This window comes from Sander vitreus, chromosome 22 (genome assembly GCF_031162955.1).
Source record: "Sander vitreus isolate 19-12246 chromosome 22, sanVit1, whole genome shotgun sequence".
Classification (NCBI taxonomy): Eukaryota; Metazoa; Chordata; class Actinopteri; order Perciformes; family Percidae; genus Sander; species Sander vitreus.
The window spans coordinates 5,400,978-5,425,062 of record NC_135876.1 but is presented as its reverse complement, the minus strand read 5'-3'; the positions used below and the strand labels follow the sequence as shown (position 1 = coordinate 5,425,062).

General features: G+C 44.0%; 1 protein-coding gene across 1 annotated transcript in view; it reads right to left on the bottom strand.

Annotated features, from left to right (window-relative positions):
- The window catches only part of tgfbr1b (transforming growth factor, beta receptor 1 b), a 31,747-nt gene extending 7,945 nt beyond the window's left edge, over positions 1–23,802 (bottom strand). Inside the window, exons 1-5 of the mRNA XM_078280106.1 lie at positions 23,702–23,802; positions 4,689–4,940; positions 3,631–3,897; positions 2,034–2,264; positions 546–713 (exon numbers count right to left, since the gene is read on the bottom strand). Of these exons, the coding sequence (XP_078136232.1) occupies positions 546–713; positions 2,034–2,264; positions 3,631–3,897; positions 4,689–4,940; positions 23,702–23,765 (982 nt within the window). The 5' untranslated portion in view covers positions 23,766–23,802. The remainder of the gene's footprint in view (positions 1–545; positions 714–2,033; positions 2,265–3,630; positions 3,898–4,688; positions 4,941–23,701) is intronic.
- Positions 23,803–24,085: the final 283 nt, after the last annotated feature.

Below are 24,085 nucleotides of genomic sequence, written 5' to 3'. Positions count from 1 at the left end.
GCCCGGTTTTTATTTAATTTCAGTCCGTGTTTGTGTTGGCCTGCTATGTTCTTTTCCCTTGTCGCCCTGTACTCGTGTAAAGCATCCGTGTGTTTCATGAAATGAGCTATATTCATCTAAGTTATTATTAGGTTGGTACGTCTTAATGCTTTGGCTCGTGACACAGTGAGGGTGATACCCAGTTTAGCTCACGATACATCCAAAGTAGACTAAGTCACCGTCTGCAACACTTGAAATGCAACGATGCATCTGTAACGTATTCTCTTATTGTAAATGAATGATTTTCTACTATAAGACCTCCCGGTAAGGCTAACTCAGTAAAACGGCACCGTAACGTAAAGACCTTTACCACAGCAGGTGTGGTAAAAACACTACCACTTTTGTCCAAAGCGGCCACTAGAATCAACACAAAACTGAAAGTTACAGATGGCCAAAAATCCAAAACTAATAATAACTGTGAAACTCCAAACAGTTTATGACAGAACCCCAGGAAGACCTGGAGCAGTGTGTGTGTGTGTGTGTGTGTGTGTGTGTGTGTGTCTCACCTTGTGTCCCCACTATCTCCATGTGGAGGTGTGCGAGGCCGCTGGCGGTGGACAGGGACAGTTTGATCATGCCCTCCACGGTGACTGTGTAGCGGTTCAGGTAGTCAAACAGGGAGCCGTGCTCGTGGTAGTCCGACACCAGCCACAGCTGAGTCCACGTGCCGTTATCTGCACACAGACAGACCACGGTTAAAGACGGACTCATCCCCAGTGTCAGTCTGCAGGACTTACCACGTTACCCATCATGCTCTGAGTGAGTAAATAGAAATATTGAAAAGAACTTGTTTCTTTACATGTTAATGAATCTGCACTGTGAAATGCGTGGTAACCATGGAGACAACAATCCCGGATTACTGGGTGATTACGATAACGTCTCAACATGATGAATATACGAGTTCTATGATGTGCAGATGTTTGTCAGACAGACCGAGGCTCAGCAACAAGGCTCGGCCCGGTCTAAACATTTTCCAACTGGTTTGAAATCAAGCCAAATTAATCGATTGTATTAATCGATTGATTGACTGATGTCTGCGTGAGCTGACTTAGTTAGTTGGTTAGATAGTTGTGATGTAGTCCAAATGTCCTTACACATTACATCACACATCCTATCCTTCACATCACATACAGATAGCAACCTGTGTGTGTGTGTGTGTGTGTGTGTGTGTGTGTCCCACAGCTGTAATTTAATTTAATTTAATTGACAGGGTTGGAATCCATCTTGATTCTCTGATGGCATTTCATTAGTCTGCTAACCGTGGAGCTGTTCTCCCTGTGAAGGTGAGTCGGCGTGTCCCTGCTGGCTCCAGTTTGATGCTCTGGAGGTTATCTGAGTCTATCTGAGTCTGAGTCTATCTGAGTCTGAGTCTATCCGAGTCTAGTCTCGCATGTCCAGACCTTCCTCCACAGCGCTGCGGAGGAAGGTCTGACTAGTCGACACAGCATTCCTGGATGGGAGAAAAACATGCTCGGGTTAATTGACATTTCTTTAAACCAATCACAATCGTCTTGGGCGGAGCTAAGCGCCGGACTCGGGAAGGAACTTGTTTTGGTGGAACATGTGTACGTTCAAAAGTTGTTTTAGTCGTGCAACAGAGAACTCAGATTGGACAGATAGTCTAGCTAGCTGTCTGGATTTACCCTGCAGAGATCTGAGGAGCAGTTAACCACAGTCCTCAGAAATCCACCAGAGTTTAGAACGCCAACACAAAGAAAGAGGAAGGGGACGTACATCCAGCCGAAAAGAGTGAAATCTGACGGAATTTCCGTCGGCAACGGAACAATCCCGGAAGTGGAACGCCGTGGATATAGACTAATCTGAGTATATCTAATTCCGTCCAAGTCTATCCGAGTCTATGAGGGTCTATGAGAGTCTATCTGAGTTAATATGAGTCTATCTGCATCTATGTGCGTCTATCCGAGTCTATCCGAGTTTATCCGCGTCCATCCAAGTCTATCCGCGTCTATCCGCATCTGCTGGACGCTCCTCACCTTTGTTGTCAGCAGCGATGAAGCCCAGAATGTTCTCGTGTCTCAGCATCACCGTCTGGTAGATCTCGGCCTCGCGGAACCAGGAGCGCTCCTCACGGGAGGAGAAGATCTTCACGGCCACCTCCTCGCCACGCCACTTACCCCGCCACACCTCCCCGAAGCGGCCCTTCCCGATGCTCTCCTGGAGGATGATGGTCCTGGCGATAGTCCTCTGGACCAGCAGTGGCAGGCCTGGAGAGAAACATTAAGAAAGCTATAGCAAGGTGGTGATAAAGGAGGAAACCTCCGATGTGCACGCCCCCCCCAAGTACGAGGCAACAGCATGATCAACAGGTCTGAACCATAGACTGCATAATATTAATGGACAGAGCATGTGTGACGTCACCCATTGGTTTGTGGAGACCTGCTATGAGTCTTCGAGTTTGCCGTTGCAGGCGCAGCCATCCTGGTTGCGGATGTTACGATTTTAGACGAGAGGGAGGAGCAAGGGAGGCGCGAGGGAGGAGCCATGTTACGTTACACACTTTCACTGGAAATCACATCATAGCCATGCCCTAAAACACCCCCTGGGGAGACATCTGTGCTTTTAGTCAAAGGGCTCCAGTGCGAGGACATATCAGGGACACTTTTGATAGAGGAAAGAAGAGAGAGGTTTACCAAAGGTAACAGATGTGGTGGGAAGAAGCTCCACTGTTGAGTGCAGGATCTCTTGGGGGGGGGGCACCTCTGAACACATGATACTCACTTTAAACATTAGATATTCTGCTCAATAACTGAGCACGTTCTGAGGAGACGGAAGCCTTTTTAAAAGTGCAATAATCAACATGTTGAAATACTGTGTGTCAGATCACCAGTTTGGTCAACTGCTGATGAGGAAACAGAAAATGAGAGAAGAAGGAAAATCCTTCTCCGATTTCAATAGGCACACACCCACACACCCACACTCTGACTCAGCAGTCATTAAAACAGCTCACACAGCTCTACCAACAAACACACACTTGCATATCGTGCAATATGGTGTAAATATCAAGAAAACTGAGTCCAAGTATTTGCTTGGCGTGTTTGAGGTGCCAGTCTCCACAGAGAGGAGCTCATTTATGGTGAGCATGCAGTGTGTGTGTAGCCTACACAGCCTGAATCAGGGCCAGCCAGTCAATAATTAATAGACTTCTACTGTACTGTAAGATGTGTGCAGCTGTAGACACGCACGCACGCACCAAAACAGAAAGAATGGCACCTGCGCGTATAAAACTAAGCAGCACACCTCTACCTCTTATGATTGGTCACTTTCAAGGCGATTCCACCCACACACACCTCCTTAGTTTACCCGGAGGTATACCGGCCTTTATTAACGATGTAGCACAAGACATCACTGTAAATAAAGGAATGTATAAGTGTCTCTCATCCGTTCTGTTGTTGGGATATGCTGTTGTTCGGATACTTGCAATGCTTGGTCATCTCACAGCTCCTGAGTCTACTGGGGACTTATTGACTTCATACAGCGCCAAACTCTACTGCTCCACTTCCTGCAGTTCAGTCTGATAACATCTGTAACCCATGCAGCTGAAGGCCGGGGACGGCGTGCAGAACGTCGTACCTGATCCAGAGCCCGAGGTGGTCATGTCATAGATGAGGTCCTTCAGCGTTGTTCCCACGGTGATGAAGGGGTGGTCCATGGAGGGGTCCTCTTCGTTGGGCACCCGGTGGTGGTGGTGGTGGGCTCCTGCACCGCCGGCCCCCAGACCCCTGTGGCTGTGGCAGACATAGAAGGCCAGGACCAGCAGCAGGCAGAACACACACACGGGGCCGGCAATCACCGCCGCCAGGGCCACGGGGCCCAGAGGCGGGGGCTTCACTGTGGGTTCTGCAAGACACAAGGGGGACAGACACACACAGGACATTGGTTAAGATCTGACTGGTGGGTGTAGGGGGTTACATCGGGCCAAGACGTCAACGTATGAGAGAGCTGGAGCACTTCTCTGGGAGCAGACGATGGCTGCATTCTATCTGTTTGGGTGATTCAGTAGAATAGCAGGAAAAACAGCTTTAACCACCGAGCAGCTGCTGCCTCTGTGATGAAGCACAGACATTAATGACGGCGAGGAGAAGACTTGTGAAAAAGGAGAGCTTAACAACAGAGAAGACGTGGTGAGGTGGTGAACGGATGAGCAGCTAACTGAGAGCTGAAGTTAAAGGTTTTGGATTGGGAGTGTAATAACTGCCAATTAACATTTTAAAAGACAGTGCTCGTTCAAAATGTGTCTGTTTGGAACAGGCCAGTTGCTATTTGGAACAGGCCAGTTGCATAGTCATATATATATATATATATATATATATATATATATATATATATATATATATATATATATATATATATATATATATATACACACACATACATATATATATACACACACATACATACATATATACACACACACACACACATTAGGGGTGTCAAAGTGAACGCAACGTTAACATTAGTATAAATACACATTAGGACAAAGAAAGCATATTAGTCGATTATCACGTCGATATGAGTATTAAATACTTGAGAAATAATCCTTTAAGGTTTGAAAAAAATCCTTTAATGTCAAAAATGACAGCCTTAATATTAACGAGTGAGAGTGTGTGTGTGTGTGTGTGTGTTTTTACCAGGAAAGATAGTCAGGTTAGGCTCTTTGTTGCAGTAGTCCGTGGTACAGCACATGGGGTAAATGCCCTTGTCTTGTTTGACGGACGGGGCACAGATGAAAGGTCTGTCTCGTGGAATCAGTTCATTTTCGTGCACACACTGGCGCTGCTCAGTGGTCAGCCGACCACCCGACTTACGGATGGCGACGAAGCAGACTCCATCGGTGAAGCAGCTGGAGTTGGCACTGCAGCGGTCACAGTAACACTGGAGGGCTGAGGAAGAAGACAGAAGACGATAAAAAAGAGACAAATGAAGCTTGAAATGTCAAAGCAGATAATAGACATAATCCAACAAAAGGTCACGTAGGTGGTGAAGCTTTAGATTTCAGAGCCAGTTACCTGGCAACAACACAGTTTATCACCTGCAGACTACAGGGACGTTTCTTACACATAGCACTTTACCCCGGGCCACAGAAACACCCGGGGTCAGCCCAAAGCCCTTAGTCATCCTTTCCACAACACTTTCACAAAAGTCAGATATTATTATTAACTATGAATAGTCATTTACTTCCTAGTAACAATAGACTAGGAAAGTCAATGTGCAGACATTGGTATGAAATGAACAGGGCTGTGCCATCTGCTGGAGCTGTAGAAAACATCAGCGACCAAAACACTCCTCTGCCACAGCTCATGTTTAAGTTAATTAGATATAGGATATGGGATTTTATATTACAGTGGTGCTCCTGTTGGAAGAGCTGTGCAGACATCTTCTTCATCATTGAGTGGGTTTCAACACAAATCATTGAGTTGTGTTACTTATGGCTAGAATAACCATAGACACTAAAAGAATGGACACAGTGACGCCATATACTTCGACGGACACCAGCAAAGTCACTTTTCCGGTGATGGCTGAGCGTTACTGCGCAGCCTCCAACTGAGCTTAAAGACTTAGATGTGCCGTGAGCAACCGGTCTGAAAGTTGGAAGTCTTCTGGTAGCTGTGCCAAGAGAAATCTCAATCATTCCTAATCTTGCAGAGACGGAGAGAGTAGGTATATGTAAGGAGATAACATGGACACAGGCAAATTATTGCTAACTAAAATGCTAGTTCACATTAGTAATTAAACTTAAACAGCCAATGTAAGTCCAAACTGCCTGCGAGCTTCTCCTGTACTGTACGGTAATTTCTCTACTGTGCGACAGAAAGTCGCGTGGTTATGACACAATCGTTAGCCTATTTTTACAAAAACGTCTGCTACGGAGCCATAAGGTGTGATACGAGGTAATGGAGCCTTTTATACATGGTCGTGTTTCTTTAGAAATAAACAATGGACAAATAGAGTCTTAAAACGCTTCAGATGTAAAGTTATTCGCTGTCAAAGTGACGCCAAAATGAATGGCAGTCAATGGAATGCTAGCGGGAGGTGATGGCTTGTTAGCCTACAATCTCCCCATAGGAGGTACGCTTTCCGGATGCTCGCTTACCCCCTTGAGAATAACACGATGCAGGCGTTTAACAAGAGCATCTAGTGCTCCTGATGGCTTTATTTCATTTGTTTTCATGTCAGAGACAGAGGAAATGAGTTGCAAAAATGTTGAACCGTGACCAGACATGACCCTTCATCTTCTCCAGGGGCAGTTAAAGCCATCACAAAGTCCAGCTGATGATGATGTGTCCATGTGTCTTCACATTGTTTGACTTTTTCTGTTTTTCAGTGTTACCTTCACTGAACTGATTCAGAGACATGATGGCCAGGTTAAAGCAACACAGACAGACCAGTGAATAATTCACAGGCTGTGCACTAAATTACTTATACTTTCCTTATGATACCCTTCTCACACTATTGTTGTGTTGTGTCTCTCTCACTCCCAGTCAGTCTTCCGCAGAGACGGAGCTTAAAGTACTGGTGCCAACACAATGGGCTACAGTGCCTTCTGATTTGTTAACAATAGGACAACAGCAGTGGAAAGCTGCAACGTGGTGCAACAGCTCCACAGTACTAACAGAAGATTTTTAAATCCACTGAATTATTAAGTACGTAAGTGAAAGAGAGGAAACACATGAGCAGTCTGAGAATGTTCAAATGATGGAAGTCAGTCCGTGCCAGAGGTGAATACCAGACAGACACCGTGTGAGGAGACAGTTAAATAAAAGCCAGCTGACAGTAGTCTCCTTTGACTCACACACACACACGTCTAGACAGCTAAACAACTGGAATGTCCCATGGGGTGTGGCGGTGTGTGTTAAATTAAAGGGAAGCTGGTAACAGGAAGTGGTGCTTCAATGTCTTGCTGTTTGGTGCCAGGAGCAGGAACGAGCTTTCTGTGATGTCATATGTGATGAAACAACACACAGCCTGCATGGTTGGATGAACGGGCTTCAGACTGTGTCCCCTTGCTGTGCCGGGAAGCAGATCCGAGACTAGATATCGTCTTAGATTTTGGATATCGTAATATGGCATAAGTGGTGTCTTTTCCTGGTTTTAAAGGCTGCATTACAGTAAAGTGATGTCATTTTCTGAACTTACCAGACTGTTCTAGCTGTTCTATTAATTGCCTTGACCCACTTAGACATTATATCCACATTACTGATGATTATTTATCAGAAATCTCATTGTGTAAATACCAATAGTACACACACACACACACACACGCTCAGCAGGCAGACAGGTCTGTGGATGAGTCAGCGGCAGACAGCCAAAGCCATTACTTTTGTTACTAAACAAGGAAACTCATCACACCGTCTTTCCTTCGGTGTCTCTTCCACCACAATGTTAGTCCACGTGCAGCTGGCTTAGCCTGCGCAGCAGTTTGAGGAAACCTTTATTAAAAATGAATGAATGGAGTCAACAAAGAAAACAAACAGGGGAAGGTTTTCATAAAACAACTGAACAATAATTAAAATCATTAAAAACAGCCCTTTCCATTGGGGGGGGCTGCACTCTTCCAATCAGAGCACTTCTACACATGAAGCATCTGCAGACAACTGTGCACACCACCAGAGACAACATTAGCACCCCTTTAGACAGCAGAATGCCTGAAACCCATGGCTCATGGTTCACTGATAATCAATATGTAATGCAGTAATGTTATGATAATCAATATGTAATGCAGTAATAATGTTATGATAATCAATATGTAATGCAGTAATAATGTTATGATAATCAATATGTAATGCAGTAATAATGTTATGATAATCAATATGTAATGCAGTAATAATGTTATGACCTTTCTCTCTCTCTCTAACATATTTCAATTCAATTTTATTTATAGTATCAAACCATACCAAAAGTTATCTCAGGACACTTTACAGATAGAGGAGGTCTAGACCACACTCTATAGTTAACAGGGCTGTTGGAACGAATTCTGAAATTCGAATATTAAAAAAATCAATACTATTCGAATGCTAAAATTACTATTCGAATATTGCTTTTTATGAATTTTTTTTAAATGTTTTATATGCAATCTTGCCTTTCTTGTTGCCTTGGCCTACACACGTGAACATTAAATGCTTTTGTTTAGTCTGATGAACAACGTTTTTGAATCGTATCACAATTGTACACGTTCCCTTAATGCATACATCCACGCGGTATCATCATCACAATACTATCAGAAATGGCAGAAAGCGACCTGAGGGCACACCTGACAACGTTACACCCTGACAAGCTAGGTGATCTGTCCGGGGAATTGAAGAATGACTTTTTTTTCTGCCTCTCTCCTCATCACGGGGCTTACCAGCTGTCCACCAGGCGATAACGGACAAACTGGCACGGTTCAAATGTAAAGATACGAGACCGATCAACGTCACGCAGGGGTCTGGATTTAAATATTTCATTCACGAGCTTGAGCCAAGGTACATTAAAGTTGACAAATTAAAGTCATTCATTTTGTCCCACTGTTTTATGGTTAATAAGAAAGCGCTCACCTGTTTTCAAAGGTTTGTTTTGTAATGTTAGTAGTCCCTCTAGTGGACAGATTGAGTAACAACACCACATGCTGATAGTGGCATTGGCGATCCATAAACCTGTGTAATATCGTAAATATTAATAACAGGATGAATTTGAGCATTTAATATTTGATTTTTCGAATATTAAATAAAATAACAAATGGAATTTGAATAGTATTATAGAGGAAGATTGACAGCCATAATAGTTAACATATATTGTTACTACACTTACTAGATCTAGTCTTATCCAGGGCGTTCAGGTTTCTCATGGCCTTCATCAATGGATAATCTACAGTACTACAAGTACCAGTATTTAAAAACTTGAGTAGGTCCGTACAATGTGAGAGTAATTGTAAGAAACTGAAAACTGCATTCTTTCTAAGTCTTCAGTGCGGCGCTATCTGCAGGTTCAGTCTATGCTGGACGCTGATAACTTCCTTCCCACCGCATTGATCCGTGAAACGGCGCTTTATAGCCGCGCTCGGTGTTGCATTGCTGGCTGTATGGTCGCCAGGCAACAGAGGAACAATACATTACAAAGCCGCCCGTCAGCAGGGGCCCAACCACTTTAATCCCTCCCTCCATCCACCCCCCTCTCTACGCCTTGCCTAGTGCTCCCTCCTTATTAACATCCTCCCTCATCCCTTTTAAACCCCTTTCACCCTTTTTAGAGTCAAGAAAAAACAAAAGAAATCTACAAGCTGCAGACAGTACCAGTCAATATTTTAGGAGTGAGTGTAATCTGCCGGGGCTGAGGCTGACGTGACTTCATGTGAATGGAGCTAGAGGAGAAGAGATGGGATCTTTCTTCAGTGGACTGTGTACACGTAGTGTGTGTGTGTGTGTGTGTGTGTGTGTGTGTGTGTGTATAATGTGTAATTCACTAATGGTTTTAGCTCTCGAACAAGCTCAACTTTTCCCCAAGGTTGAGTATGAAAACATTTGAATATGACACTCAAATACTGGTGTAGAGAACTCTGCTAATAGTCTAACTGCAAAAGCAACACACTGCGTTTTGGGTTTCTAAATATTGAATTAACTGGTCTGAGAAATGGTTTCGCTCAGTGGTGGCTTCGACATAATGAAGGTGTACTGTGAGAGCGCTGCTATGGGCCAGGTACCCAGAGAAACAGGGACAACAAACGGCTGCCTTCTGATTAGGACTCGATAAACCATTCTTCATAACACTGACGACGGGGGGAGAGAAAGAGACAGAGGAACACGGAGGAAGCCCCAGGAGTCGCTTTAAATGAAGAGACGATCAAGTTTAATCTAATAATGTAATACATGGACTACCAGCAGAAACGCCAAACACAGCACACAAATCAATACACACGCACACAGAGAGCGAGAGAGAGAGAGAGAGAGAGAGAGAGAGAGAGAGAGAGAGAGAATGCTGCAGAGTAGGGCTGTAATCTCCCAGTCGACTAATCGATTTATTGGTCGATACGTTCTGGCTCGACCAAAGTTCTGATTGGTCGATTTTTTGCCGTGTTAATTTCTTTCTCTCTTTTTTTTTTTTTTTTTTTTTTTTATTATTTTTTGCCGTGTTAATTTCATCAGGTGGAAAGCACTAATTGCTAACGGGGATGTTTTCAGAGCACCCCTGTTTCACAGGTAACAGGTCTTCAGAACACCCCCCTTGTTTTCCCTTTTTGGATCAGCCCAACCCACTGGAGACAGAATGAAGAAAGTACTAGAAGGCCTTGGTCTGGTGGTTTGCTGAATATTTATTTAATCGTGAGCGTTTAATTTATAGTCAGTCCTCCTCTACCATGTCAAAGACATCGGCAGTGTGGCAGCATTTTACAAAAATAGATAATGGAAAAAAAGTCAAATGCAAAGTTTGCAAGTAACAGTTTGCATATCACAGCTCAACTACAAACATGGCATATCACCTAAAAACGGTAAGCCAACTCGTCTGCGTTAGGTTGCAAGGACATGCACCGAGCTGCTGAAATGATAGTGTCCGTCAGTTATTATAACATATGACAAAAACAACTGTCTTATTGTATATTATTGTATAGTATTATGTTGCATATTCCTCAACAGTTGTTGTGCTGATATCACTAGTTGACATAGTACTATTTTCGGAAATCAAAGGTTATGATATTGCGAAGGTGCACGTGATGCAACGCTGTCAGAGCTGACAGACAGACTCGAGTGTGTCATTTCAGTGCAAAATAATTAGGTTAAAAAACGATTTAATATACTGCAAATAGCCTACTAGTTTTTTTATGTTTATATATAATTAATTTAGGCGGACAAGGCTACCCCCCGCAGCCGATTTTTAGTCGAATTTTCAGGATTTCAGTCGACCAAGATTTTCTTTGGTTGATTACAGCCCTACTGCAGAGACAAACACAGGGCTCCATCACTGGGATTTGGCATAATTTGTCCCCAACGTTTCCATCAACATATGGAACATACACATACACATTATATATATATATATATATATATATACATATATATATATATATATATATATATATATATATATATATACACATATATATATATATATATATATATATATATATATATATATATATATATATATATATATATATATATATATATATATATATATATAAGCACTGTCCCTGTTGTTATGAGGAGCACAGTTTGCTACAACATGCTCTCAGACGCTGACCAATAGGAGCACAGAGTGCTCCTCCTCGTCCAACTGTAACCATGGTGAAGCGAGAGGATGTTTCCTTTCATTTCAGTGAAGCAGTTACGGTTTGACTATCAGCCTGGGATCAGAATGAATCGTACCTGTGCACCTACTTCCTACTCCCTGGAGTCCCCCTGTAGAAGTAGGGCTGGGTATGGCAAAACGCTGATTAATGTCTGTACTACCTGCTATTAAAAAACGCCTCGTCATTGGGTACCAAAGTCCGATACCTAAGAAGCAAATCTCATCAGCGTCTCATCGGGTGCCGCAGCATGCTTGTGCCTGATCTAATCCCGCTGCTGATTGGCTTTGTGGCGTTACACGTCATACAGTAGGGCCCTATGATTTCCGCGATGCGGAAAACACGGACAGAATCGCGGAATCTACACACGAAAACGGAATTTTGTTATACACGCGGAATTTGCATATATTTTGTTGACATATTAAATAAACAATTTTTAACTTCCTTCACATTTTTCTGTTTAAAACAACGAGCAGAGACAGGTCTCTACCTAAACCGTGGTCAAATGGCACAGCCTGTTGCCTAGTAACCATACGTCGAGTTTGTTGCGAGGGAAAAAAACGTTGAAGCGAGTGGCGCCACCCGACAACCTTTTGAAATCAAAAGTTCATCTCAAGAACAAAGCTAGCTAAATCTCCAGTGGGAAAACCCCTCCAGGTTACCATGGAGGCAACGACAAAAATCAACAGATGCAAGGCGTGAGTTTGTGCTGACACACCGCTAGAGAAAATGAAGAGGATACGTCCGTTTCTTGTTAAACATTGCAAGCAGAGAGGCAGACCCACCCGCCGCGGGTCTTTGACCAGCACACGCAAAAAGTGCTGCGAGAGATCCGTGGAAAGAAAATCTTCGTTGTTGTCGACCAAAGCTCCGACAACCGAGATCGCAGTGTCCTCAACATTGTTACAGGTGAGCATCCAAAGCTTCTTCTTTTTTTTTCAAATATATTAACAGTTTAAATAAAAATGCTGAATGGTGAGTTTGTGTCACTGAGTTTTTAAAGGTCAATACTGCTTAGGAGTGAAAACAAATCAAGCAAATCCGAAAAATCCGAAAGGGCTAAAAATAAATCCGAAAACACAGAATTTGAAGAAGACGGATTTCATAGGGCCCTAATATAGGCAAGCAGGAAAAACACGAGGTCGACTCGACGGGGGGGGGGGGGCTCTCATGTATTGTGTATTAAGTGTCTGTTGAGAGATGCCCCACATGTGTAAAATGTCTAGGAAGAGATCAAAAAGGCGTGACATTTTATCCTGCGCGATTCTAATAGCGCGAGATGCAAAAAGACATCACAGAGCCTCCCTGAACATGTCCACCACCAGATTCCCCCTCATCACAGATTAGTGAAGAAGCAGGTAGCATTTAGTTTGAACTGTGCTGGGACTGACACCTGGACCCATGTAATGTTAGCTTTAGCTTATGACTAGAGATGTTCCGGTATCGGGAAGTACTGGAGTTTATGCACCGATCCGATACCACGTAATAAAGCCCTAAAGGAAATCTACATTAAAGTAGTTTATTTATGTTCTTTTTCCGTTATAACTGACTGTCAAACTGCATAATAAAAGAATGTTCTGTGGCAGAGAGTTTAACCTGAGCCAGACTGACAACAAAGATAGAAATCATATCACATCCATACAGGGATAGCAGTATACAGTTCTTAAAACAACATAAAATATATGACACACTGGTATCGGATCGGTACTCGGTATCGGCCGATACGCAAGTTCAGGTATCGGAATCGGTATTGGGAAGCAAAAAATGGTATCGGACCATCTCTACTTATGACTCTATAAGAAAATGCATTAAGATCTGGCAGAAAAAAAGGAAAAGCAGGACGAGTGCCATAGGAAAGTCACCAACCTTATTGTTAAAAGGTTTGGAACTTCAACCTGTGGTAAGAGGTCTTTCTTTATGTTGTAAAACGAGTGCGGAAAATCCCAAAGAGCTGAAAAATAAAACTAAGGATTTGTAAATGCTAAATGTAATTTTGTTTTTGTTAAATTTTTTTGTGAAAAAAAAAAGAATCACGATAAGTAGACTTAACTACCGATGGAGCTGCTGTTATTATATTATAATTATACCCTGCAGTTTTCTACAGTCTGCAGATTTCAGCCAGTTCTGACTCAACTGTCTGCAGGGTGAATCATCTGAAACGGTCTGTCAATGGAGCAGAAGCCGCTCCACTACCAGTCCATTCTGCTGCCAGGTACACAGTACGGGCATGTCTGGCAGACCTGCATCTACCTCATTATCTATCAGGGGGGGATCAGACACAGTATGCTGGTAAACCTGAGCACAGCTAGCAGGTGACTGATGCCCAATGACTGGCATCGCGTGGGACACATAATGAATAAGTTTTTAGCCATGTTTAAGTCCTGTCAGCTGTACTGTACACAAAGCCAATTACAGAAAAACGACTCAAATCTGCCCATTGATGCAGCCGCCCTTTCAAAATAAAAGAATGTGATGCACAGGAGGAGACTTCCACACTAGAAACAACCGGGACCATGATTACAGTTTTTTGCTAGACGACAGTGGGCACAACTGGAGTCACATGTGCAAAACTCTAACTACAGTCTGCCATGCCATGACTTTAAACACAACGCTGTGGATCTACAGCACTTTGTTCAAATGCTAACACACCGCTGTGAAAACTGGTAACCGCACATTCAAAACAGAATAGATTTCAGTCTGGTGCATTTCAAACACTGCTGACTGCAATTCCAGCTAAAAGCCTAAGCAGCTGTCTTGTTTTAGACTTGTTAGTGAACATATACGGTACTTATATAGAGAAAGCTCAGAAAGCTTGTATACAAACACCAAATAAGAATGAAACAATTATACACTGTACCGTTTGAGAGAAACCGGTAAAAGAGCAAAGATACCAACATGTCCACTTAAATTGTTCAAACTGTAAAGATGAAAAGTTGCTATGTTCTGTCTTGTGTCTGAGTGTGTGTCCTCTCAGTGTGTTCTGAGTGACAGTGTGTGTTGTCTCTGTGAGGATTGTTCAGCGTGTCTGGCTGCTCCGAGCCTGTTCTGAGACGCGTGTGTGAAGAGTTGTGTTGCTGTGAATGAGTTTTGCAGGTGATGTGAACTGTTGGTAGTGCAGACTGTAGTTAAGAGTTTTGCACATGGGGCTTCAGCCGTGCCCACTGTCGTTTAGCAATCGAAAAAACACAGTATGTTTCAGCCGGGCCGACACTACCTCTTTTGGTAGGACCAAATTTTGGACAGCGAGTATTCAGACAATGGACTGTACCGCTGATGGACATCCCAAAGACGTAAACACGATGCCGTCTTTAACAAAAAGGAGGGAAGAGTGCTCCACCCAGCCGTGGATTACTTTCATCACTACGGCAACCACTCTCCTGTATGGCATTAAGCTTAGAAACACTATCGTTATTGTTTTTTATCTCAACTTCAATTTGTTTCTGCCACTTGATGTTTCCTCTAATAATACTAAACTACGTGGTGCTTTTCTAAAAAACAGAGCACACCACCAGAGCTTTCACGGCATTTGACAAGAATAAAATCACGTACATCCTGAAACCTCCAGGGGAGGATGTGAGGTTGTTTTTGTTTGTTTTTTTAACCAGAAGGCAGCATTTCTGATGAAAAACACGACACACAGCTTCACCCGTTTCTGTGTGAACCAGCAGCCCAAGCTGTGTCTGTGAGGTGGACACAGAATTAGCACAAGGCTGCATTACATATAGTCATAAACATCTAATGTACTTTTACTTAAATGTAATTTTAAGTATTTGTATTAAGTATTAAGTGCATTGATGTTGATGGTTTTCAGGTAGTGAGTACCGGGACCCACAGGTGGTCATTTAAGTGGGTCCCGGGAAAATTGAGTGGGTCCCCGCGCTTAACTAACTTTTTGGTACGTCATATTGGAAGAACTGCAGCCAGCATTAGCCACACGTGTTGCACAGTGCTAACACACAGTCGGCACTTTATGCTCCACTTTTTCCATCATTGTCGGGTCACAGTACATCTGTAAAGCTCTCGTACAGCAGACAGAGACTGGCTGACAGCTGCACTTTGTGCAGACTGCGGTTGCACTACAGCGCAAGGCTTTCCCCCCCCCCCCCTCATTAAAAAATGAGAATTCCGGTCGATTCCAGCTACTTTCACGTAGCTCTGTCGTTTGTAAATTTGGTGTGCCATCAGTAGCAAGAAAAACGAAAACAAATCGGTGCTGCCTACACCGTGTTATCCTCCTGCTAGCGTTAGCACACAGGAGGCTGAAACAGGGCAGGTTTTAAACGTGCTTTTAGCCTCTTAACATGTTTGAAATGTCTTTACAAGTGCCTACCCATGTGAAGGGATTCCTTCACAGTGAACACAGTGAATCTGACTGCAGTAGATGTGAAAAAAATGCATAAAATGTGTGCTAATTCAGCTCTATTTAGTTCCGGTGTTGAGACGGCAAGATGAGTGCTTAGGGACCGTCTACAAACTACAATACCGAAAAGAGATACAAAACTATTTATTAATTTAATGATTAAATAAGGTAGTGTCTCCAAACTTACCTAAATTATAACGTGTCTCCTGCTAGTTGTACTACAGCACTTACTTTTTAAAAATAAGCATATGCTTATTGTTGTATCTCTTTTTGGTGTTGTAGTTTGTAGACGGTCCCTAAGCACTCGTCTCGCTGTCTCAACACTGGAACTAAACAGAGCTGAATTAGCTCTTTTTTGTGCATTTCTTTCACATCTACTGCAGTCAGATTCACTGTGTTCACTGTGAAGGAATCCCTTCACATGGGTAGGCACTTGTAATGACATTTCAAACATGTTAAGAGGCTAAAAGCACGTTTAAAACTTGCCCTGTTTCAGCCTCCTGGGTGCCAACGCTAGCAGGAGGATAACACGGTGTAGGCAGCACCCATTTGTTTTCGTTTTTCTCGCTACTGACAGCACTCCAAATTTACAAACAACAGAGCCAACGTCTTGAAATTGACCGGAATTCTCCTTTAACTTTATTTAAAAGTTGTTTTCTGCACAAGCCATTTTAACTAAAGTCTGTGAGGCGTAAAAGACCCGAACAGTGACTCATGGATGGTGAGTTTACTATATCTTATGTTCAAACTATGTTCTGCCTAAAAGGAAGTTTTTCCTTGCCACTGTCGCACCACATGTTTGCTCGTGGGAAATTGTTGTGTCGCTGTAAAGTGTGTGGTCTAGACCTACTCTATCTGTACAGTGTCTCGAGATAACGCTTGTTATGATTTGATACTATAAATAAATTGAATTAAATATAGCAACACACGCACACACACCGATGGGCTGCCATGTTAGTGTCCACGCTGCCCTGCCCCCCACTCCCATCCTCACATCTTTTCATGGGAGTTGATTCCTCCTCATTCAGCTCCCACGGTCATTTCCATAGGTCAGGGCCCCGCCCGCCCATCTGCCCCACCCCCACCCCCTCCATTATGGACGGCCCTTTGTCCATACCAGATGTGCGCTGTGTAAGTGTTGGGCACACAGACCCAGATGACCCCCCCCCAGCAGAAAGGCTGCTATCCGCCGGCTCCACCGTATGTCCTTGCAGCTTGGAGCTGGAGCCAAAGCTCAGCGCCGGCTGTAAAATGCAACAGATACAGCACACTGGCCTTGACTCTGGGCAAACATCACATCAAATGCCAGTTTTGGGCAGGAAACCAGCTCGGGGAGTGCAGAGGTAGCCTGAGAGCCTGACAGGCCACAACCTGCATCAACCTGACTGTGTCACTAAGGCAAGACACAGACCGATTTGTATCCTCCCCTGTGTGTGTGTGTGTATTGAATCTCTTAATAATAATACTGGTAAAAATGAAAAGCGGAGAAGCTGGTTGTAGCACAGAGTTGCATCATTTGCAGAACACTTGGACGAAAGCAGTTTTATCACAAAAGATGAACTAAAACGGAAGGCAGCGTTTTGTTCCTACAGACGGGCGGGGGGGAGAAGGCAGTGCATCTGGCTGATAAATATGCAGCAGCTTGATCTAAAGGTTAGACAGCTGCACACGCACGCACGAGGGTGTTGCAATTGTTGGGTTGTCTTTTTTAACTCTGTGTGAGTGAGACCGGGACACTGAAACACAATGATTCAGTTGGATCAGATTTTTATCTCAGTTCTAGCAAAGAGACAGAGATGGTTTGGGGTGCGGCGTCCCGCTCTCCTCCCAAACCCATGCCTACAACTAACTTAAAATAATTAGTAATATCTTACACTGCACAAACTGGCACACACACACACACAACCAGCCATACAGAGAGCAGTAGGGCCAGTGGATGAGACACCGGAGGAAGTTAATGGATCCAGAGAGGGCAGAGCTGTTTGAAGCAGCTGAGTCACCGCTCAGACTGAACCGGCTGACTGTCTGCTCGGCTGCTCCAGTCCGTACACACACTAAGTGCACCCATATTGTAGCATGTATCACTAGATTATCACGCATTACTGTGTTATTACTGATCTACATCACTGAATAGACCACATCTTGCACTAACTGTATTTTGACTCTTCACTACACCTCAGCATTTATCTAGACTGTCTATTCATATACATTGCGTTATAGCTGATCTACTTCACTAACTAGACCACTAGACTATCTTTTTATTGACTCTTTACACCATCTCAGCAGTGATATAGACTCTCTGTTCATGTATATTGCACATCCATCGACTTACTTGCACCTCACTACGTGCCAGCATTTGTAATGCCCACTTATTCTGCACTTTATGTAGCATGTTGTATTCTGTGTTCTTGCAACGCCTACGCTTTTCTTGGCCAGGTCGTCGTTGCAAATGAGAACCTGTTCTCAACGGCCTACCTGGTTAAATAAAAAAAATAATAATAAAGATCTCAATGTGTGGAGACATTTGTATGCATAGATTCAAATGTGTGAAAAATGGTTTCATGTTTTAAAAAGATGTGCACAAATCATTTCCAATGTGTGAGTGTCCGTTTGGGGGTTCACACACAACTCAAATGTACGTGTGAAACGTCACAGCCACAACTCAGATCTACAAGTATACCTACTTATAATGGGCAGGTTCAGAGGAGTTTAAAATGCAGGCCAAATCCATCAGTGTTTCCTCTGATGGATTTGGGTGCCACGGTATCAGAAACAGGGCAGACGCACAACGAAATCCACACTCACACGGGTCCCGTGAAATATGACAGCTACAGTTTATTGGGAAATAGCATTGTGGACACTGTTGATGAATTTACTGTTTATCAGACCCCAGATGAGACGAGAAGCTAACGTTAGCGAACACTGCGGTGGCGGTCCCTCTGCCTCTGACTCCCTGCTGCAGGAGAATGCTGTATTCCTCCAGCACGCTGTATTAACGTTAGTTTAAAAACGCTTTCCAGGTTAGTGGGGGTGCATACCGCTCAAAACCAACATGAAAAAACGTGATGTTCACTCAGCATTTTGTTTTGTTGTTAAACTGTGTGTAAAATTAGCGGTGACGTTAAATCACCGTACGGTACCGTCTATTTGCTGCATGGTTTCAAGGTAACGGTCGGTAGATAAGCCCGTACTTTTTGACGTTCAACACCATCCCTACTGACCTGAATTCCATGTTACAAATTATTCATTGGTTCATTTCAACCTATAGTAGTTTTCACTTGAAATGGAGAAGATCAATGACATGGACTTGGAGAAGTTCTGGATTGACCCAACAGAGATTTACTACCAATACGTCTGACATGAACTCTCACAGAAATAGAATCGGCAGCAGAGAGCAGGGTGGGGGGGCATTCATTAACGCCCTGCTGCTTTTCAATCCGTTGGCCACTGGCATGGCTACAACCACTCAAATTAGTCCTGGTTCCTTGGGCCGGGACAACGGGCGCCCAGGGTCACCCGCATGCCTGGCATTCCTCCCCTGTACGGACACACAGAGCCAGGAAACAACGCTACACATGCAGCTCACACACACACACACACACACACACACTATCCCCGCAGCCTGGTGGTGGGAGTGTGGGGGCATGGTGCAGAGGAAAGGAAGAAATATCAAGCTAAAAAAACTCCTCGACAGATCTGTTTAACCCTACAGAAAAGAGGAAGCACGGCTGAGAAATATCCCATTATGACCTGCTGCAGTTCTAAAGAAGTGGGTTATCTGTTAATTTCAAGAGACATGTCTCGTTTTCTCTTTTTTAAACTTTGCTATTACTCTTTATTAAAGCTCTAAGTATTGCTTATCCGATTAATCAATAATATAGATAGATATAATGATCAATGGAATACTGGACTCTAACTAATCCATAGCTGCAGCCCTAATCTCCGTAATGATCAACACTGACTATGACTATGTTATATGTACATCAGTGTTTTAATCTCCGCCACTGCTTTCTGCTTTCCATACGGACAGACAGCTGATGCCAGGGCGGGGCCATGAGGCTGATAAATAATGTCAAGATGTTAGGCTATGCCACAATATGTACATCCCCATATCTTCACATGTTCTCTAGAAATACATCCGTTTGATTTGAAAATGTTGATGCGTGTGATCATACCAGCGAGATGATTCTAGTGAACTCATCTGAATTCAGAGGGAACGCAGCTCGTACATGACAAATTAGAAGGCTTTCATTTTGAGGGGTTCAACCAGGGGCACGTTCAATCTCAAAACCGCGTGCACCGTTTTGCAACGGTTTCCGTGTTGAACATCATGTTCCCTCTGAACGGTGTGAAACGGCGTTGCGTTTTCTCTGGTTTGGTGGGTGTGTCTCTCATTTATTGGCTGCGTCCCAGGTGATACCCAATCAGCAGAGACCTGTCTGTAAACCACACAGCAGGGTGTTCCATGCATCCCCGTTTCAGTTTTATAAAGACGTTTTGTCGGGGCTGGGCCCAGTTCTCGACTGGAAGTGGATCTCTAGCCCCTCTGTCCCTACAAGTACCCTCTGAATAACAGAGGAGCTGCTGAGATCGGAAAACTGTGAAAACGGGTGGACACAAGTGAGACGGCTCCACCGACAGCTCTGCAAATAGACTAACACGTCTTGAAAATCACGGGATGGGCTTTTTGAGACACAGCCTCATTAAAATGAGAAGTGGATTCCAATGACGCAGTTTCAGCACATGCCTCGTGTTAGTTCCTGTTCATTTTTTGCATTCAAAGTGCCAAAACACGGTGACGCCTTCCTTTGTAGGCTACACAGTGTATACTATGCAGTGTGAAAGTGGAACACACTGTAGGATATATCTCCCAGAATTCATAGTTATTTCAGGAATCTCACACACCAGTAGAGCACCCTGGAGCATAGAGAGATGCACCGATCCACTTTTCTTCTGTTCCAATCCGAAACCTGGTTAAATAAAAATATTAAAAACGTACAAAGCAATGAATTTGAAGTGTAGGTTGAGCAGGCATTACATACAGCCAACTGTTACAGCGGTGCTCAGAAGTTTATGAACCCATGCTAAAGTTGACTAAAAAGAGGAATAAAAAAAATCATCTTTTGGAAATTGATCTTAATGCCTTAATTTAAAAAAAGAATTATAAAAAGAGGAAAAATCCAACCTTTAAGGACACCAATTTTCTTTGTGAATGAATAATGTAGCGTGAATAAATAAATGTTCTTCCTTAAAATACAGGGGGCATAAGTACTTACTTACACAGCAGCTTACACCCCTATGTTAAATTCCCATAGATATTGGCATGGTTTTATTTCAGTTAGCCTAATAGCTGGTTTGATTTGCATTGAGAGATGATCTTATGGAAAGTACCCCATGCCAATCTCTAGGTATGGTGAAGGGGATGTGATGATGTGGGGATATTTTAATTCCAAAGGCCAAGGGAACTTTATCAGGATGCATAGTATCCTGGATCCATGAAATAACTGGCCTTTAAAAATAAAAATCTGCCTGCCTCTATGGGAATTTAACATAGGGGTGTTCTTACTTATGCCCCCTGTATTTTAAGGAAGAACATTAATTTATTCACGATATATTGGTGTCCTTAAAGGTTGGATTTTTCCTCATTTTTTTAATTAAGGCATTAAGATCAACTTCCAAAAGATGATTTTTTTTTTTTTTTTTTAGCATGGGTTCATAAACTTATGAGCACCACTGTATATGTACAGAAATTGATTTGATCAGTAATAAAAGACAAGATCAGAAGTGCGTTTGTGTCAGACGTTGAATAGTTGAAGTGTGAAAATACAGCCGGGAATAATGTGCGATTTAGGGGCCCTAGAGTCGGACTCTCCTCGACCAGGTTCTGGGCTTCAAAGCAGTCACACCGTGCTAATGACACTGGTTTCTCTGCAGCGGCCCAACAGGCCAGGGGGGGACATTCTCCACCACCAGATTATGGAATCTGGATCGGTACGTGGATCGCCGACGGCGGCATCAGCACCAGATTGGATCTGCCCCTTCTCAACTGGACAGTGGCTTGCATTTGACTGAGAGTGCTGACACAACACTCATCCTTCAGACAAGCCACTCCAGCTAAACGTGGCCATTCACTTCCTGGGCCTAAAAAGGGGGCAGCTGAAAGGGAGGGGGGCACACTGGTGACAGAGCCAATCAGGCCGGAGGAGGCTAAGAGTAATAGTGACACCTCCCAATTCAGCCCACTGCCAGCACTGGGCTGTGTGCGCGTGTGTGCGATGCTGCAGGGGTGTGGTGCTGAACACTGAACAGCTACGTGACGGTGTCAATGATTCCTATCAATGCTTCTGCGAATGTACATTCAATCTAAATGGTATTCATGTCACATATGAGCTGTGTGCTGGTGCACGATGCTTTGTTCACATTATCTGCATCTCCCGTTTTGGATTCTCTTCTGAAGTAACTGGTGGAGCTCCGAGCGTGGAGCCAGCCATGACTATCCTGTTGATGGACAAAGAAAGCGGGATTCCCTCCCTTCTTGCCTGTCCTCGAGCCAACATATCAATTTAATAAGCAGCAGTCAGCTGTGTCTGAGGCAGCCGTGGGGTACCTGAGGACACAACGCTGCTTTCGGCATGGGGAGGTCCCGATGAGATCTGCTGACTGAAAAGCATGCTCTCTCTTTCGCGCTCCACACAAAGGAATGGCACACAAAGGAAGCGGTGAGTCTGTAAGTCAATAGGAAAAACACTATCTGCTATTGGTACATAATATGAGGAAATCTGCTGACCACTGGAACAAAAGGCACGCAGTCCCAGCTGCTAAATGAAAACGAGAATAAAGCATGGATGGTAGCAGCGGTGTGTCAGGGCCATTCTCTGATCAGAGGAGCTAGAAATGCCGAATCCAACTCACAAATCTTGCAAGTAATTCAATCCTGCTTATCAGGAACCATAAGCACTCCGTTCCAAATGGCTCTTTAAGGGACTCCCGTCCATCGGCATTAATGTGCCCAGTGGGTCTCCAGTCTTTAACATTTTCAGTGTCCTTCCGCTGCAATCACACGGAGGGAGCGATCATTGCACAGCTGGTTTCAAAGTCCCTTAGAAACGTGTAAACCGAACAAAGCAGCATTACATGGGCACATCTTGAATGGAGTTTAGCTGTATACTGTTAGACTGGGAGGATGAAGAAGAGATAAGTGTCCTCCCTCAGAAAGACTGTAGTGCCCCCCCCCCCACCAACACACACACACACACACTTAACCTTAAGGGAACAACATGTTGAAAGAAACTGTGTGTTACAGGCAGCAGGCATGACACAGCCACTAGTTAACACTGCTAACAGCTCAATAACAAACGAGCTAGTTAGACAGACAGGGGAACGCAGTCACAACGAACATTAACTCGAGAAAAGTCAGAAGTTTAATCGCCCACTTTACTCAGAAAGAGTGTGCACAAACATAGCTGAGCAGGATGCCCCTGTGTCTAGAAAAGAGAAACAGAAAGAGAAATATGAGACGGAGACTGTGAGCCCTCAGACCGCAGCTCAGCCCCGGGCTCCAGATCCGGGAGAAGCTGTAGCCACACGGAATATGAACAAGCAGAGCCGCTGCTGGACAACAAAGCAAACCTCTACCGTTAACCTAACGCTAGTGATGCTGCTGCTTGTTGCCAACTTTTGTTGAGCCGAGGATCTGCAGAGGACTGTTCCTCCCGAAGGGCCCAAAGCTGAGCCGCAGTCCAGAGGCTGGTCCCGGCTATAGTCCACCCGGTAAGCCCGGTGTGAGTGACTTGTAGCTGCTTCCTCCTCTCCAAACAATAAACATTCCTCAGACAATAAACATTCCTCAGACATGCAGCAGCAGCAGCAGGCTGGCCGCCGACCTGCGCCATCTTAGTTACACTCACTCACTGTGCTTTTTACGATTCTTGAACAAAGAGCTTTCCGGTGGAGCTGGTCCGACCCGGGACCGTTACTTCCGACAAACACACGCCACAACTTAAGATGTACAAACTTAAAGCTCTTACCGGTATGTTCTTGTATCCGTGTCCCGAACAGGAGGACGAACAGAAGGCATGGTATTGCATCCATCGTGGCTACGGACCAATCTGCCAGCCGACTGCTAACTTCTCAGAGCGCTGAGGAAGGTAGACGCTGATTGGCTAATAGGGCCGCAAGTCCCGCCTCCCGAGCGCTCGCTTGGGGAAAGATCGATGGTGATTTGCGGAGCGCCCTGCCACACCCCGCCCAATGGAGCAACTCTACCACTGCTGTAAACAAACACTGTTGCTGTTCACAATAATGACAGAGTAGACTATTTAATGTATGCATCTAATATAAGTATACATTTTATATAATACTTTTATTATATATTACCTCTGCAATAGATATTTTCTGATGCACGACACGTC